At 39.6% G+C, this 13,573-nt stretch overlaps 1 protein-coding gene across 1 annotated transcript in view; it reads right to left on the bottom strand.

Moving 5' to 3' along the window:
- hephl1b (hephaestin-like 1b) overlaps positions 1-12,035 on the bottom strand; it is an 18,093-nt gene extending 6,058 nt beyond the window's left edge. Inside the window, 17 exon segments of the mRNA XM_078265823.1 lie at positions 76-182; positions 320-445; positions 527-666; positions 784-1,003; positions 1,569-1,662; positions 1,664-1,782; positions 1,955-2,081; positions 2,486-2,691; positions 3,425-3,556; positions 3,695-3,834; positions 5,454-5,622; positions 6,212-6,466; positions 6,740-6,958; positions 7,424-7,636; positions 9,036-9,280; positions 11,769-11,899; positions 11,901-12,035. Coding sequence (XP_078121949.1) covers positions 76-182; positions 320-445; positions 527-666; positions 784-1,003; positions 1,569-1,662; positions 1,664-1,782; positions 1,955-2,081; positions 2,486-2,691; positions 3,425-3,556; positions 3,695-3,834; positions 5,454-5,622; positions 6,212-6,466; positions 6,740-6,958; positions 7,424-7,636; positions 9,036-9,280; positions 11,769-11,899; positions 11,901-11,945 — 2,688 coding nt within the window. The 5' untranslated portion in view covers positions 11,946-12,035.
- Between the last annotated feature and the right edge of the window lie 1,538 nt (positions 12,036-13,573).

Here is a 13,573-nt window from a genome sequence, read left to right as displayed (position 1 = left end):
CACAAACATCTACACATCAACTCATCCTTAACACTGTGATTTATGTGCTTCGTTATGTATACAGGGAATATGCACCTTAATGAAGTCAACATTGGAATAGTAGGCGTAAGAGATGCAGTTAGGATCTGAGACCCCTGGACCAGAGCTTTCAAGAACATCCCACGTCATCTCCATAATGTGGCCTTGAGGCAAGAGAACAGAAAACAAATGCACATCAATCCCACTGCTTCGGAGAAAAGGCCAGTATTTTGTAGCTCGATCCTTTTGTTAGAATGCAACAGCATACAATTTAGGATTTTTTTTCAAATTTGCTTCTCACCAGGTTTGACAGGAATGTGTGCGCCGCTGGCCCTCACTCCATGTGCGCTAATCGAGTATGGCCGGCTGGCTTTGTTCTTGAATGTGATCACAATCTGCTCTCCTACCTCTGCTTTGATTATTGGACCTGCAGGAGAAAAGAAAACCTGTGTCTTCTTCGGTCGCTTCTTGGTAAAAAATGAACGGCATAAAGAGCAGCTAAGCTTACCTATAATTTCCAAGTGTTGTTGGTTGGGCTGTCGTTTCTTCTGAACTCTGAAGGTGTCATTGGTGTATTCTCTATACACCACTTTCTTATAGCGCGAGCCAATTCTGTTTTTTCCTTTCCCAACAAATATATTGCCTGGACTGGGAGACATGTACCAATTTGCTTCCATTAACAAACAGTAATAAGTTATGCCACTAATCACAGGCTCCGGCTCCAACACTGAAATACATCATCCTACAATTATCTTGCTCACACACCTGTCCTCTAATGTGGTGTGGTGTTTCTCCAGCTCCCAGTCTCTCTCAGGTGAGAAGTCCCACTCTATTTCTTCAGCACTAATAAAATACTGCACAATCTTGGTTGGCCGTTCTGTGTTAGTGATCTTAAATTTGTGTTGTGGGCACAGGTTCACTCTGTACTGCTGCCTCATGCCAGCTGAGTAGTGGTCTGTTACTCTGCAGCTTATCTCATACACACCTGACAAGGGAAATGAAAAAAGGTTACGGATTTGGACACGACTTGATATGTTTGTGACTTTACCCGAGGTGCAGACAGTATCCTGACATTAGATATGTCCAAGGGGTTCCTCCCACCCAAGTTTTTAATTAGATGCACGTAGGTATGGTTTATACATTTCTAAAATGTCAGTTTAACAAAATCACTGACATCATACTTTAAAGTCTGTCATGTTTGAGAGAAATAATGCAAATACAGTTTAACATAACAGGATGTGGTATAGAGGATACATCTGACAGTTTCTGATCTACATTTGAATGACTTGAATCCCACACTACTATAGATCATTTTGACATTTCCTGTTTGTATTATAGTTATTGATGTTTCCTGTTGTCAAGTGTTGGCATCAGTGTACACGTCACAGGAAAGCATTCACACAAGGTTATCTAAGCATGCTTGTAAAGAACAAACCTGTCTTTCAAACAAAATCTGAAGATGGATGAATGCTGACAATGTGTGCAAGGAAAGGGATGTGGTTTTCGAGTGGCAGCACAGTGTGTGTTTGTGAGTGTGTGTTATGACTAACCAGGAGTGTTTGGCTCCATGAAGACAGTAGCAGTGGTGTGAGGGAACAGGCTAAGAGTGTCACGTGTTGTGCTCTGCTTCTTGAAGGTGTTACCCCTCGAAATAAATACCATGGATGTCCACCTCTGTACCTAGCCCAAAGGTGTACCACATAACTTTGTCCCCGGCACACATCTCCACTCCCTGAAGGTTCCCATACATGCGTCCGTTTACAGCTGAAATGAAAGGGAAGATTTAAACAGAGAAGAAGAAAATACTAAAGAAATACCACAAATGGCCCTCAAAATATGATACTGATGGTATGTGGGCTTATATCATATATCAGTATCTATCAAATCATATTTAAACACACTCAGTAAGGTAGAACTACACAATGATGATTGATACCGTGCATCAAATTGCTCTCTGGATCTGTCTCGTTGCTGCTGAACTTCTCAATATTCTCCTTCAAATACCAGCTCATGTTTTCATCCATGACAGAAAACAGAAGGAAGAACTCCTTATCCAGACCCTTCTGTAAAACAATGCACACACAGTACCTTGCAGTTGCAGTTAACAGGATAAAAACTAAAAATGTATAACACTGTTTTAAATGCAAATGCAAAAGCCTGCCTATCAAATATGTAACTGTTTTGTTGTTACAATTAACTTGCTATATTGTATTCAGCACAGTGTGTTTTGTTCTCATCTTTCCTGCAATGGCCCATTTTCCTGACAACTATAATTTCATTTTATCAAATCCAATAATGCTGAGACCATTGTTCGATTAACCGACCAGAAAAAAAATGTATCAATGATTTAATAAAGTAATTTAGCAAGGGTAAAACAAACATTTACTGGTTAAAGTGTCCTAAATGAGAGAATTTCCTGCATTTATCTGTGAGAGAAAGTGTGTGTGAATGGATAATAAAGCAGCACCTGGGTTCCGTTCTCTCCCAGCGTTCCCTTCTTGCACACGAGCAGAGGTCCCACTAACCCAGAGTTAGTGTCCTTGGCGGGATCAGTGGCAGAGTAGTATAAGTAGGGGATACAGGCAGTATCAGATGAAGATGGACCTTCTGTCACCTGCCAGGTGTAGGTGAACGTCTCTCCTGGACCAACGTGAGAGCCTGGCTTGTCAACACCTACAGTTTTGCACACATAAAACTTTTTGTTTGAAATAGGCTTTTGCAGTCAAACTCTATGCCTATGACACATCAAACACAATTTCATTGCAACACAGTCCATGAATTACTTAGATTTATTTTTGTATTGTATGAATTCATACAGAAAAGAAAATATTATCCACACTTTACAATGCTGAAGGACTCGCTTTGGCAGAAGTTTTGTCCCTTATGCCATAATACTGCTAAACAAACCATCTCGTTGACCTTGTATAAATCTGTTGTCATTATTGTAAATGTGCTTGTTTCTGTGTTCACAAACTTGTCTTTATGTTATCTGTTGATATATTTTTCCGTGCATATTGCCATGTGTATGTAACAGACTGTGAAAACCAATTTCCCCCACGGGACGATAAATACCTATACCTATCTATCTATCTAAAATGTATTTCAGTGGCCAATTAGCGTTTGTGCTTTGGTTCTTTTTTTCAAATTATCTAATTCATTAGTCAACCCCAGAGGCTCAGAGAGGGATATTGTTTTCAGTCTTGAAGCAATATTCATGCAAATGTATGCCTCGGTCAATCTGAATTCATCACCATCAGCTATAGCTCCTGTTTATATAACACAGTTTAATGAATTATCTCCCTTTATTACCACTCAAGTCAATCAATTTTAAAGATGTCATAACTACTGAAGTTTTTCTTGGCTGTGCAGCTAGTATCTGTGGCAATGCAACTGTCTACTTCCTCACCATCTTCATAGCTGCTTCCTTGAAAGTGTTTATCATAGTTCAGGCCATGAGGCTGGATGCTGTAGCTTCTATCAGCTTTATTCATGAATGTCACTCTGAGAGTGTCTCCCTCCTCTGCCCTCAGGACTGGACCTGGACAAATACAGGAGAACATTGTAACCAGACAAGAGGTGTTGAGAGAACATAGGCATAAGACAAGACACAAGTGTACCAGTAAATAAGATACAAAATCTGCCAAATCTGGAACTTTGCAAAAAAGGTAGTCCTGACCTAATATTCCTAAGTGTTGAGTATCAGGTGTTCGTGGCTTTGTGGTGGTGAAGGTATTATCTGTGTACTCTTCGTATATCACTTTCACGTAGTCACCTCCGATCCTTCCACCATCTCTCCCAAAATAAACCTCTGATGCACTATGGGAGGAAGGGGTGGAAGAAAGAATAGGAAAAGCAAGATACTGTAAGTGAGGGAAGGGGTTGCAATGAATGAAATGTGGCCTGGATAAAGCAGCAGTGTGGATTTTTTTACTAACAATAAAAGGGAACAGAGCAAAAAGCTGGCCAGTCAGAGGGGTTTAATGTGTCAGGTCAGGGAACAATAACAAAGACACAACAATAGCAACTGAATCACTGCATCTCTATCCACACCGTCTAGTCTAGACACCACAAAACTTCCTCACCACAGGCCGGACCAGCTCAGAAATAATCAGCCCTGTCCAGGGCCCATACACACAGACAGGCAACTTTGTCCAGAGGTTTTGCAAGACTTCAAGAATAATTTACCCCTTGATAAAATAGTGATTATCTACAGAGTCAGTTAGCTGCCATACTTCCTTCTCCAAAACTACTGAGGTTGTACTTTTTAAATGCAAATATCCAACCATAATATCCAAAATCCATCTAATATATTTTTGCCTGACTATAAAACACAGGGATCATTCTGTATTCCTTGTTTGGATACATTTGATTGATATCTTAAAGCGTAACTCTCGCCAAAATGCAACCTAGGGTCTTTTTGTGAATGTACCCGAGTCAAACTTTCGTATTTAGGACGGAAGCGCCACTTTTAAGATGTACCGTATTTTCGTTTTTTCGTTCAAATGGCATTTTGAATGGGAGTAATAGGGGCACTTTTATGCTAGCTTTAAAATAGCTGTTTTTAAAACACTAAGAAGGCTCGACACAACATGAAACTTTGCTCCAAGTATCACCAGGGGCTCTACACCTTAACTACACCGGTGCACAAGGGATATACTAAATATGTGGCTACTTGTTTTGATATCGACTCGTTTTGACTGCCGAGGTGGTAGCGGCCAGAAACAACAAGAGCTACGGTGAGTTGTTCAAAACCTCTCTTTTTAGTAAACTCTGGGTACACAAACAAAGTTCTCAATGCTCGAGTTCATGTGTAGAGCCCCTGGTGATACTTGGAGCAAAGTTTCATGTTGTGTCGAGCCTTCTTAGTGTTTTAAAAATAGCTATTTTGAAGCTAGCATAAAAGTGCCCCTATTACTACCATTCAAAAGGCCATTTGACCGAAAAAACGAAAATATGGTACATCTTAAAAGTGGCGCTTCTGTCCTAAATATGCTTTTAACGAAAGTTTGAATCGGGTACATTCACAAAAAGACCCTAGGGTGCATTTAGGCGGGAGTTACGCTTTAAGATTTTATTACAGATATTTTTTCTAGTTGTGTCATACAGTGTAATTAGCCTCTGTCCTTACAAAAAATAACTGTACAGGTTTGGTAACAACTATATTAAGTACAAATTATGTCCTCTTTGGCTACATTTGGACAAAAGCAGTAAAAGTTTCAACAACTCTGAGCAATAAAACAAGCTAAATGGACATGACCCCTGATAACCTAAATAGCTGGGAGAAAGCTGGCATTAAGCCAGGTAGGTCCAGTTTGCTGTGTGTTTGGTACAAACGTCAGTAGAGTTTTAAATTACATTGGGCTACCATCGCTGTTACCATTATTAGGTTGGATGCAACAGTATGTCACTCCTAATTTGATAAGGTGTATGCCCACCTGTCAGGCTCAGTGAGGGATACATTATTAATCAGATCCCTTCCTGAGGGACCATAGCCCCACAGGACTTTCTTTGCTGCCAGGTAGTAATTCCTCACAACGCCGGTCATCACTGTAGAGCCAGCCTCACTGCCGCATGACTTCACTTCATAAAAGGCCTGCATTCCAGCTGAAAAAGATAAATAGAGACACATACAATTATTATGTGGCCCACAAAGATTAACATGTACAATGTAAAAGCTTGTGGTGAAACTGGACCTTCAGAGCATCTGGAAATCTCAATGGCTAAAAATCAACATGACAAGTCGAAGGGTCAGATTTAATCTCAGCCTATAAAAAAAAAGATATTTCAGGTTCCAGTTAACACTTTCAACTTCCTTATCTTTTTCTTTTGCACACCAGACCCTGAGAGACACAGCGGTGTGATTTGTACAGTAAACATTTGTGGATGTTTCTTTGAAAGCCACAGAGATACAAATAAGCTATCATGGAAAGCCTAATAAGATACAGAGGAAATGTATTTCACAACTGTATATTTTGAGCAAGTATTGCTCATTCAGTTCTATGTTCAAAGGACTTTGGACAGCCTTAACATAAAAGTCCTGGTGTGCTCTGCTGTGCGAAGACTTGTAACATCATGCTTTGACAAAATAACAGAGGTGTACCTCACAAAAATGCATTCCCCCTGTCAGCAACTCTGCACAACCAGAGCAGAGAGGTCAGAGGCCACACAGAGGTGTAAAGATCAGGTGGCCTACCCTGTAAGTGGTCATTAACCTGGCAGGTCAGCAACCACTTTCCTGATGCTTTCGGGACCATCTTAGCTGTAGCAAACGTGGCTGGGAACAGGCTGAGGATGTCGGTGCGGTGGCCACGGTCCAGCAGTGTATTCCCATGGAAAAAGGCAGTATGAATGTCCACCTCGTTACCAATGCCAAACAAATGCCAGGATACTGCACGGTGCTGGCATAACTTGATTCCGGGCAGGTTACCAAACATGTAGCCATTAATAGCTGTCACACATAGAAAAACACAGACAGGGGTTAGAGGAAAGGACAAAGAGAAAAAAAATCTTAGCTTTTAAACCTTCTTTTATATAATTTGTTTAAGAAATAAGTCATTTGTAGTGACGAGTAACTCACATAACAAAGTAAATTAAAGAATGTAGGAGCAACAGGATGCAGGGGAGAAAACAGAGATGAGCATTTTTAGATGTTGTAAAAAAACAAAAATTCAACCAACTTAATGCATGTGCAGTCATTTTAGCACCAAACAATCTCTCTCACCATGCATTAGGTTTGACTCCTTAAAGTCCGGGTCTTCCTGGTCGACTCCAGCTGGATCAGTGCAGTTCTGAATGTTGTCCTCCACGTACCAACTCTCGTTTTCATCCACCACGTTGAACATCAGGAAGACATCCTGGTCCACATCATTTCGAACTGACTCTACAACAGACTCTGGCTCTGTCTGACCCTGGACTGGATCGTTTGTCTTCTTTAAGATTCCTGCGCTCACAGAGAAAGATGAGACATAGAGAAACATGCAGGATGGAGGTGAAATATGTTATGTATATATATGTAGTCAAGCACAGATAAAGGATAATTTAATCTTTGTTTTCCCACCATGTCAGCATTCGTTGGATGCATGGTAGGTCGGAGTGTGGAGTAATTCTCCCCGTGGTTTCCCACCATATTTGTTCTAACTATGAAGCTTCCTTTCATGGCAGTTTTTCATTGTAGTCATTAAGGGCTTATGCTAAGGAGTGTTGGTGTAATTGACTTTTTAAGCATGGGTGTGAAGAAGCCCTTGGTGACTGTAACTATGATTAGGGGACATAAACATTTGATTTGGCATCCAAATAATGCATACTGAGATGTAACCCAACATACCATATAAATACACATTGTGAGAAATGTCTTCTAATGTAAAATCAGTAAGATTAAATAGCTTGTAGTCACATATCTTCATACCTTTTTTGCAGGTGAGCAGAGCCCCGATAAGTCCTGAGGCGATGTCCCTGGGGGCTTCCCGATGAGAGTGGTAGATCCAGGTCAGGCAGTTGGCATCGTCATCCGTGGGGGCATATTCTGGTCTGACCTCCCAGCGGTAGGTGTAGTTGCCTCCCGGAGGAACAGAGTCATCCCTCTTCAGCTTGTTTGATGTCCCATCTGGATAGAGTGCCCCTGTTAGACAAATACAAGATGTTTATGTTGAGATCATTCTGTTTCTTCTTAAGTTCCGAGAGCAGTTGAGCCTTTCACATTATGTCAGTAAAAAAAACAATGCTATGGTCTTGAACTTATAAGTGCAGTAGAATGATGTAGAAATCAAAATGGATGAAATCAATGATTCATCAATAGGTTTAATAAGCACATTCTTCAATGGAGGTTTCCCAACTCAAGGTTATAGCTTTTCCTCTATGGGTCTTATGTCTGTTAAGATTTTAACCTGCATGTGTGTAAGTGATCTATAAACACACAAATGATCTCAGTCTTAGTAATAGTTATCATGGGTACACTGACCTCTGTACCACTCTACACTTGTCACATGTCATGGTGTAACAAAGAATTCGCTGACTTTATCAGTTTTATGTCTTGATGTGTTGACACCACTCCCCTCTACGTTGTCTTCCTCCCCACATATCCCTCACTTACTGTTCATAATCTGCCATTTATAAAAAAAAAGTTGGTTACTTAACAGAAATGTTCTATCTTACCAATTGACAGATTGATGTAAATCCCTTAAATAAATTAAGCAGGACATCAGCCATAATATGTTTTAAGAGGGAAAACTAAGTTTTAGTTTCAGTTTCGCTTCCTGTACATCTCGCCTCTTGTGGGGGATGGGGGGCATGTTGCATAACAAAGAGCTGCAAAGGTCAGAATACTTTAGGAGACATATTTTCCATAATAGTAACTCAGTTATTAAAATTGTGCTGCGTCCATTTTCCTCTCACACAGGCCAAATTGGACTAATTTAGACCGTACCACATTTGCTAGTGAACTTTTCAGCCTATCAGTATCTTGTTGTCTGAGACAGTCTGGCACTGAAGCAGAGGGGCACAACATGCCAAGATGCTATACTTTCAGAGTAGTATTACACTAAGCCACAGATTATATCTATTTGACTGAATATGCAGACAATGTCAATGTTCCATCAATGAGCCTCTGATCTCTTGATAATGTCTCCCGTGCAGCATTGCATTCTTAAAAAAAACAATATTATATTTTTTGGAGGAGAAATAACCCATGGCCTGAAAAAAAACAGCAACTTTGTGATCATGCAGGCTTACTCCTTGGATATCTCATTAATTTCATTCTTGAACCCTGATACGTTGTTTTTTGTAACACATTATTGCACAAACTGCTATTCATTGTGGAAGAAAATCCATGTAGGCATTCATTATATTTAAAAAAATATTAGCAGTCTACTTATTATTACAGCAACTAGGTATCATTTTGTATGAACAAGTGTTCCTTTCTGTCTGAGGGATATCATAATTGATTTTGCATGTCTTTCTGTGCGTGAATATACAGTCTGTGTGTCTCTACATACACATATATGTATTATGTAGCACTATACCCTCTGTATTCTTCTCATAGAAAACTCCATGAGGATGCATAGAGTAGTTTCTGGTCGCAAAGTTCTTCAGGTGGACCACAATAGTTTCATCAACCTCAGCTCGCAGTATGGGCCCCAGGAAGCCCAACCAGACGGGTCGGGAGGCCAGGCGGCTGAACGTAGCATCCGTGTACTGTCGGAACATGGCCTTCTTATAAACACGGCCAATACGGTGGGGTCCTCTTTCCAGGAACACAGATGCATGCCTGAGATAGGAGTGAAGACAGAGAAGTGGTGAAACAGAAGAAAGAGAGAGTGTGTAGGAGGCAGAAGAGAAAGAGACAGCCAGGAAAACATGATCTGTTTGCCATTTCTTAAGGTCACGGTCAGGTTATTGTCGTATTATACTGTACAGGATTGCACAGTGACTTGCAATTTTATACCCTTATTATGTTACATACAGTGCTGCTCATAAATATTCATACCCATGCTAAAGTTGACTAAAAAGAGGAATAAAAAAATGATCTTTTGGAAATTGATCTTAATGCATAATTAAAAAAATGAAGAAAAATGCAACCTTTTAAGGACACTTTTTTTTGTGAATGAATAATGTATTGTTAATAAATAAATGTTCTTCCTTAAAATACAGGGGCCATAATTATACATACCCCTATGTTAAATTCCCATAGAGGCAGGCAGATTTTTATTTTTAAAGGCCAGTTATTTCATGGATCCAGGATACTATGCATCCTGATAAAGTTCCCTTGGTCTTTGGAATTAAAATAGCCCCACATCATCACATACCCTTCACCATACCTAGAGACTGGCAAGGTTTTATTTCAGTTAGTCTAATAGCTGGTTTGATTTGCATTGATATGGATCGTATCTCAGTTAGCTATTAGGCTAACTGAAATAAAACCATGCCAATCTCTAGGTATGTTGAAGGGTATGTGATGATGTGGGGCTATTTTAATTCCAATTGGTGGCCTTAAAAGATTGGATTTTTCCTCATTTTTTTAATTAAGGCATTAAGATCAATTTCCAAAAGATGATTTTTTTATTCCTCTTTTTAGTCAACTTTAGCATGGGTATGAATACTTATGAGCAGCACTGTAGGTATTTTGAAAAAAAGAAGAAGCATGAATAAGTGTAATTAAATATAAACAGTTTAACAAATCAGAGCAGTAGAATAAAGATACTTGTGGTCTAGCCCAGGGGTCTTCTACGTTTTTTAAACCAATGACCCCTTAACTGAAAGAGAGACGGAACAGGGACCCCCTACTACATATATTGTATAAAATGAAGTTGCATATACAATAACGTGTAGGGCAGCCTAAGACTAACCTTTTTTGCATAGAATACTAAGCTATTAAAAATAGCCAATAATAATAATTGTTGCATGGTTTTATAAATCATGTTTTAATGTTAAACATATGTGGCACAGTGAATCCTTAGGATATCTGTGGATGGCTACCTTAGTGACTACCTTACCTATAGGCCAGTAAGCAGTGGGGATTTATATTTGCTAATAATATGTTGGATTCACATTCTAAGACTTTTTAATTTTAGAAAAAAACTTTCAAAAATGAACAATAATTTGGAGGCCCCCCTGCCTTGACTCTGAGGACCCCCCCTAGGGGTCCCGGACCCCTTGTTGAAGATTCCTAGTAAACAAAGTAAACTTTGTAAAAAAAATATATATATAAATAATAAATAAATAAAGTTATTATTATTATTACTTTTTCTTTTTCAAACACCATGACAGCCTTATTATTGCCAAGATAAAGACTGTATGACAGTAGCCAACTATACAACTGTATGAAATTAATACACTAACTGGAAGCAGTTTTATTAATAGAAGTTATCTATGGACTATAGACTCAATATTCAGTAAAATATTTTTTTTTAAATGACAATGACATCTGGAGAAGATAAGAATTATATTATTATTATTATGAGTAGTAGTATTATTATTGTTCAATGTATGCTAAAATAGCTTGGTTGAGTACAAACAATGATTTTGCTGCACTTGTATTTTGCCATGGTTACTGACTGTTGGGTAAGTTGACCGCTGATGTCAGGAGATTCCAGAATTGTGCAAGTGTGTGACAATACATCAGTTATTAAGCTGTCTTACATGAAAAATCAGGTACCTGTCCATTATTTATGGTTTGACTATCCATCTACAATTTAACTGCAGAATACATATGGGGGGTCACAATGGTCCTTGATGTGCTGCAGCACTGGGTTCCATGTGCTGAAGAACTTCTGAGGGTTCTTTCTGTTTATTCTTAAAGCACAACGACGTTTAACAGTATTGGTGGTGTGATGCTAACGATTCTCTCAATATACATGTGTCATGTATTATATGACACAGACATCGAGAGCTGTCTGTGTTTACTGACTATATTTTTTGGTCGGTGTCTGGAAAGAAAACAGTGATGTTACACTCAAGTACTGTCATCTTCCCTGTGAATCTGCCAGACTGCCGGTAAATCACACAACACTGCGTTCAGAGGTCTAGACACTTTCACACCCTGACGAGATCACATCTAAACTACTGTAACCTATAACGTTTGACCTAAAACTTAAAACAAAAACATTATTATAATCAGTTATAGATTTAGGTTATTAGTAATCTCAACACCCCATGCCATGTCTGAATTTTAACGCGATTAATCAAAAAGGTGATGGCTTCCCTTCACCATTTACAGTAGCATCATTTCCAAATAACTTGACTGTATCACAACTCACTCATCATTTTCGACGTCTTGCCCGGTAAGCAGGTTTTTCCCACTTGGTGCATAATCCCAAAAGTCCTCGACGATCCCCACGTAGTAAACTCTCTCAGTGCTGCGCTTCCCTTCCACACCGGATGAGAAGTTTGATAACAAACAAACAACTCGTAAACAGCCCCAAAGCCCTTGCCATGTTGAGCTGATCGCTCCGTCAGATGTAGGGCTGAGAGTTAGCGGGTTTTGGTTAAACAGGAACAAGTGAAGACCTCCGTTGACTCTTCCATGCAATCGCGTACTAACAGTGTGCGTTGGGGCTGCAGGCAGCACTTGTGAAACTCTGCAAAGGAAAACAGTTGGTCTATTCAGCCGAAGAGCGACCACGGCGCCTCCTGTGGTATCAGAGTAGGCTACAGGGATTACAACCACTCAGTGTTCTCGCGTTGATTATTAGGGCCTGAGCACCGATCGTCGGTTGGCGGAGGCCCTATTGCTCTTCAAATTTTTTTTTCTTCTTTCTTATTTCTTCTTATTTTTATTCTATGCATTTTGAGCGCAGTTTTGAGGTAGGCTTACTTGGGCTACTCAAAAACGCACGACAATTGGTACGCATATCAGAATTGGTGAAAATTGCGATCTGACATATATGGGTCTTAGACTTGGGTTTGGCAAATCAGTATTCAAAATTAAAGCCCCCTCCTTTACCTATCACATAGAGGCATGACATTTGGTAGGCATATGTATCTTATCCAGACATACAAAAAAGCCTCTTGGACCCACCCCCTAAACCCAACGGGAGGCCCGCTGTATTGAAATACAATTTCAAAATATGGACGATTTTGACAATTTATTAGGGGTTGTACTTTGACTTTTAATTTGAATTATATTATAAATATATCATCCATCGTACTTTCACAAACTCCTCCTACAGATTTAATCCGATTGACGATTGATCTCGGCGAAGCTAAATTACGAATCTTTTTAGTGCACGACAAACAGTGTGGGCGGGGCATGGCCATTAAACAGGAAGAGGTTAGTATATAGACTTTACATTGTCCAATCTGCTCTAAACTGCTCAGGCTGTATAAGGGTCATGGTCTGAAGACATCTACATGTCAATATTGAGATATTATCATAGCGCCCCCTACTAGCAACAGGAAGTTAAAGTCGTTACACTTTGACCTAATGGGTTTACCAGATCTACCTCAAACGTGTTCAAGAAAGCCTTAAGAAGACCTTGATGATGCTTCATTTGAAGATTGTGACCTTTTGTTGAAGGGATCGAACTTCGATGTTATATCACGAAACAGAAACTAACTTGAATGTAAATTGTCCGATCTGCTCCAAATCTTTCATACATGACGGTAGTCCAGTCCTGAAGTGATCCACATGGGTCTCAGGCCTTATTATGGTAAATTGGCTCAATATAGCGACCCCTACAAAATGTCAAAGAAGTAGCCCCTGCACTGCGTTTCACCTAGACATATGAGAATTGGTACACTGTAAAACATTACAGACCCATTTAGTTATGTCCACTTATTTCTTATTTTTAACTGAACGAGCTTATATAAGTTGTGGATTTTGAACTCAACTTTATGAGTTTTTGAAAGTTAAACTTGCATTTATTCATTGGGTCGACTATTTTAATTTTTTGTCAGATATGTATGTTGATTGAACTTGTGTATGTAAGTTAAGTTATCAGTTAAAAAGTTGCCATCCATCCATCCATCTTCATCCGCTTATCCGGGGTCGGGTCGCGGGGGTAGCAGCTCCAGCAGGGGACCCCAAACTTCCCTTTCCCGGGCCACATTAACCAGCTCCGAC

The sequence above is a fragment of the Sander vitreus genome, chromosome 13 (assembly GCF_031162955.1).
Source record: "Sander vitreus isolate 19-12246 chromosome 13, sanVit1, whole genome shotgun sequence".
In the NCBI taxonomy this organism is placed as follows: Eukaryota; Metazoa; Chordata; class Actinopteri; order Perciformes; family Percidae; genus Sander; species Sander vitreus.
The sequence above is the reverse complement of the archived record's forward strand: the minus strand, read 5'-3'. Positions and strand labels throughout refer to the sequence as shown.